General features: G+C 33.6%; 1 protein-coding gene across 1 annotated transcript; it reads right to left on the bottom strand.

The window, feature by feature from the left end:
• Nucleotides 1–1,832: 1,832 nt before the first annotated feature.
• On the bottom strand, nt 1,833–2,162 carry LOC140920519 (uncharacterized). The gene has a single exon (XM_073368803.1). The coding sequence runs from the start codon at nt 2,160–2,162 to the stop codon at nt 1,833–1,835; it is 330 nt and encodes a 109-aa protein (XP_073224904.1).
• Nucleotides 2,163–4,305: the final 2,143 nt, after the last annotated feature.

The following is a 4,305-nucleotide window of genomic DNA, read 5'->3' as shown; positions in this document are numbered from 1 at the left end:
CTCTTTTGTGCCATATCCATTTATCTTTATCAATGGATACAAAACAAGATTCGGTAGGTAAATCATCCAGATATAGTTCATATAAATTCTTATTTCTAAAACCGGAGAAGAAAACTCTACCCGAGGATGAGTGTTTAACCTTGCATAGAGTAGGCTTAAAAATAACTTCAAATCCACTATCACATAATTGACTAATACTTAGCAAGTTATATTTTAAACCATCCACATACTGAACATTTTCAATTTTAGCAGAATTATTTTTACTAATAATACATGTACCTTTTATTTGAGCTTTATCATTGTTACCAAATGTGACTGGTCCTCCATCCTTTATCTCCAAGGAAATAAAGCAGTGTTTATCCCCTGTCATATGCCTTGAGCAGCCACTGTCCAAGTACCAAGGATTTCTTTTGTTGATCAGAGGATGAACCTGTGTTAGAGTTTAAAAGTAAATTAGGTACCCATATAGCATTGGGTCCTTGTTGGTTAGTTTTTCCTCTTGTGAGGATTTTCCTTTTGTAATAACAAACAGAATCATGGTGCCCATGTTTACCACAAAATGAACATTCTTTCTTTATGATGTCACCTTTCTTCTTAGCATGACAATTTTTGAAAGGATGCCCAAGTTTTTTGCAAAAAGTGCATTTTCGCCAATATTCTTGTATTTTTGGAAAGAAAAAATTTTCATATAATTTTTGTTTTTGAGAACTTTTAAATCCAATACTAGCTTTGTCAAAGATTCCAGATTGAGATCCCATTATCTTTTGGAATGTTTCAGTAGATTTAATAAAGTTGGTAATGTCATTTTTTAGTTCTTCAACCTCTATTTTCAAGATTTCCTTTTCTGTATCATCTGCTGCAGGGTGAATTTTGACATTCTTTTCATTTAAAATTGTTTGTTGCTCAGATAATATCTCATGAGATAACTGCAAATCTAGAATGATTTTTTCATACTTCTCATTCTTAGCTTGAAGTTCCTCATTGAGTTTCTTTATTTCATAAAGTTGATTTTTGAGAAAACTACATTTCTGAGATAAAGTGTTTGAGTCATTTAAAAGATTGTTAAATTCAATTTCTAACTTTTCACAAGTAGGACATAGTTCAGAAATGATTACCTTTTCAATTTCTGATTTTGCCATGAGACAGAGGTTGGCCTCTTCTTCCTTCTGTTGCTCAGAGGATGACTCGTCACTGTCTTCCCAAGTAATCATCATAGATTTATTGTTGTAAGGAAATCTTCTTGAGTTCCTTGTGTTTAGAGGACACTCAGTTTTGTAGTGTCCCATCTTGTTGCATCCAAAATAGGTTATTTGACTTTTGTCGGTTTTTTCTTTTTAAGGAGATCTTCTATCATGTCCTCTTCGATTTATCATCCTCTGAATTCTTTTGGAAATCAGAGCGAGTTCATCCTCTTCCTCAGATAAAGGATACCCTGAGCTTTCCTTTTTTATGATATCTTCAGTGTTCTCAGAGGATGAACTTTCTATTTGGTTGGATTTTAGAGCAATCATTCTAATTTCATGGTTCATGAGCTCTTAGAGTTCCAACAGATCTTCTAATTTCATGTACGCCAAGTCTCTTGCTTATATGATGACAGTCACCATTGATCTCCATTCTTTTGGTAAACTCCTTAGGATTTTTCTTATCCTCTTTTAAACAGAGTATACCTTTCCAAGAGATCTCAAATTGTTTAGTATGATTGTTAACCTTGAGAACATTTCATTAATGGTTTCCTCCTCCTTCATTTCGAATAGTTTGAAATCTCTTACTCCCATGTCAATCCTCGCTTCTTTTACGTGACTTGATCCTTCATGATGGATCCTTAGAGAGTCCTAGAGTTCCTTAGCATTTTTGCATTCTTCAACTCTATCATATTCTTCTCTGCTCAAAGCACACGCTAGAAATAAATGAGCTTTAGAGTTTAGGAGTACCTTAGCATTTTCATTTGTCGTCCACTGTGCTTGAGGTTTCTCATCGGAGGTTAAGCCTGTGTTGTTGGTTTTGATGACGTGATCCCCGTTTTCAACCACAAACCACATGTTGTTATCTTGTGATATGAGAAATAGTCTCATCTTACCTTTCCAGTGGTAGTAATTTGTGCCATCAAAATATGGAGGTCGGCTAAATGATCCTCTTTCAGGAATATACTCAGCTTTTGACATTTTTTCTTTTGGATCTTTTTCTCTTACGCTGTTAGATGTAGTTTTCTAGAGAACCTTGCGCTGATGCCAATTGATGTAACTAAATATCACTAGAAGGGGGGTTGAATAGGGATTTTTCTGTTTAAATATATTTCTCACGTGTTTTGAAATGCTATCCTCTCTGAGAGGATTCGAACTCGAGGATGGTTATCTAAACCTTTAAATTTGTGCCGAGTAAAAGAAAGAGAAAATGTAGAGAATGACACACGCATCTTTTATACTGGTTCACCCAATGAAGGCTACGTCCTCACAAACTTGTGAGATTTTACTAATGATCAAACTGATCAACCTTTCACAGAGGTTGATTACACTTAGTGTATTCTTTAGCCTCACCAAGCTTACAATCTTGTTACTAACAAGTTCCAGCTATTTCCAAGTGTAACTCACGTGGAAATTACAAAGTGATATGAGTATGATTGTTTCTCTTTTCTTAAATACTTTCTAAAAAGATATTTCAAAGATCTAGTGTAGGATTATAGAAAGTATGAAGAGATGATGAATATTGTTCTTGATAGCTTTAAGATACTTGATCTTTTTATGCAATGTTGTTGTATATTTGATAATGGAGAGCATACTGCCTTTTATAAAGACTTTGAGATGACATTTCCAAGTGGCAAGTGCTTTATGACCGTTGGGGACTTCAATAAAAAAGTCCAAGGTCTTTCCTCATATTTACTAAATTGTCATCTAGTTGTCCTTCTACTAATGCAGTCCATCCTCCTGCACGAGGTACAGAATTCCTAGGAACTTCGACATGTGCCTTTTTCATTTCTTTAAGACATGTAAGAGCTACATGTGATGTCATTTTCTTTTCATTTCTTTAAGACATGTAAGAGCTACATATTTGTCTTATTAGCTACTGCCTTTTTGTAGGTTGATGATGGGTCATTTTCAGCATGTGAGAGATATGTTGGGTCACTTTCAATGGTGTTGGGTTGCTTTCCAAGATATTGACCATAGACTCATCCTAGTATGATCCGTCCTCGTACCTATTCTTTTGCTTTCTGACTTCTTTATTTCAAAAGCTTTATTTATTCATTCTTTAATACTGTTTTGCCTTCACTTAATGAATAAAAGAATTTGTTTCAATGAGGATGAGTATTTTGCATATTTGAAGCTTCATCCTTTTACGAGGTCATCCTCTCGAATTCCAATCCTCCAAATTTGAATCAGATTTTTCTCCTTTTAGTCTTAATGATTAATAACATGTTTTCTTATATGAATACACTCAAAAGCACAAATTAGTCATTAACCATAATCATAATCTTTTAAGTAATTTTGTTATCATTAAAACCATTTGAGAAAGATTTTGTCTCAATAATCTCCCCCTTTTTTATGATGAAAAAAATTCTTTAGATTATGATATAAAAAAAATTATGAGATAAAATGTTTATGCTCCCCCTAAATCATAAGAGTAAATTTTTTAAAATTTAAAAAAAATTACTCCCGCTGAACATATGCCAAAGTTTTGAAACAAGAATTTAAACCATAAAGAGACTTCACATGTGTATTTTTTAGCCTCACCAAGCTTACAATCTTGTTACTAACAAGTTCCAACTATTTCCATGTGTAACTCACGTGGAAATTACAAAGTGATATGAGTATGATTGTTTCTCTTTTCTTAAATACTTTCTAAAAAGATATTTAAAATATCTACTGTAGGATTATAGAAAATATGAAGAGAGGATGAATATTGCTCTTGATAGCTTTAAGATACTTGATCTTTTTATGCAATGTTGTTGTGTATTTGATAATGGAGAGCATACTGCCTTTTATAAAGACTTTGAGATGACATTTCCAAGTGGCAAGTGCTTTATGACCGTTGGGGACTTCAATAAAAAAGTCCAAGGTCTTTCCTCATATTTACAAAATTGCCATCTAGTTGTCCTTCTACTAATGCAGTCTATCCTCCTGCACGAGGTTCAGAATTCCTAGGAACTTCGACATGTGCCTTTTTCCTTTCGTTAAGACATGTAAGAGCTACATGTAATGTCCTTTTCTTTTTCCTTTCTTTAAGACATGTAAGAGCTACATGTGATGTCCTTTTCTTTTTCCTTTCTTTAAGACATGTAAGAGCTACATGTGATGTCCTTTTCTTTTTCCT

Source organism: Cicer arietinum, chromosome 5 (assembly GCF_000331145.2).
Source record: "Cicer arietinum cultivar CDC Frontier isolate Library 1 chromosome 5, Cicar.CDCFrontier_v2.0, whole genome shotgun sequence".
Taxonomy (NCBI): domain Eukaryota; kingdom Viridiplantae; phylum Streptophyta; class Magnoliopsida; order Fabales; family Fabaceae; genus Cicer; species Cicer arietinum.
The sequence above is the reverse complement of the archived record's forward strand: the minus strand, read 5'-3'. Positions and strand labels throughout refer to the sequence as shown.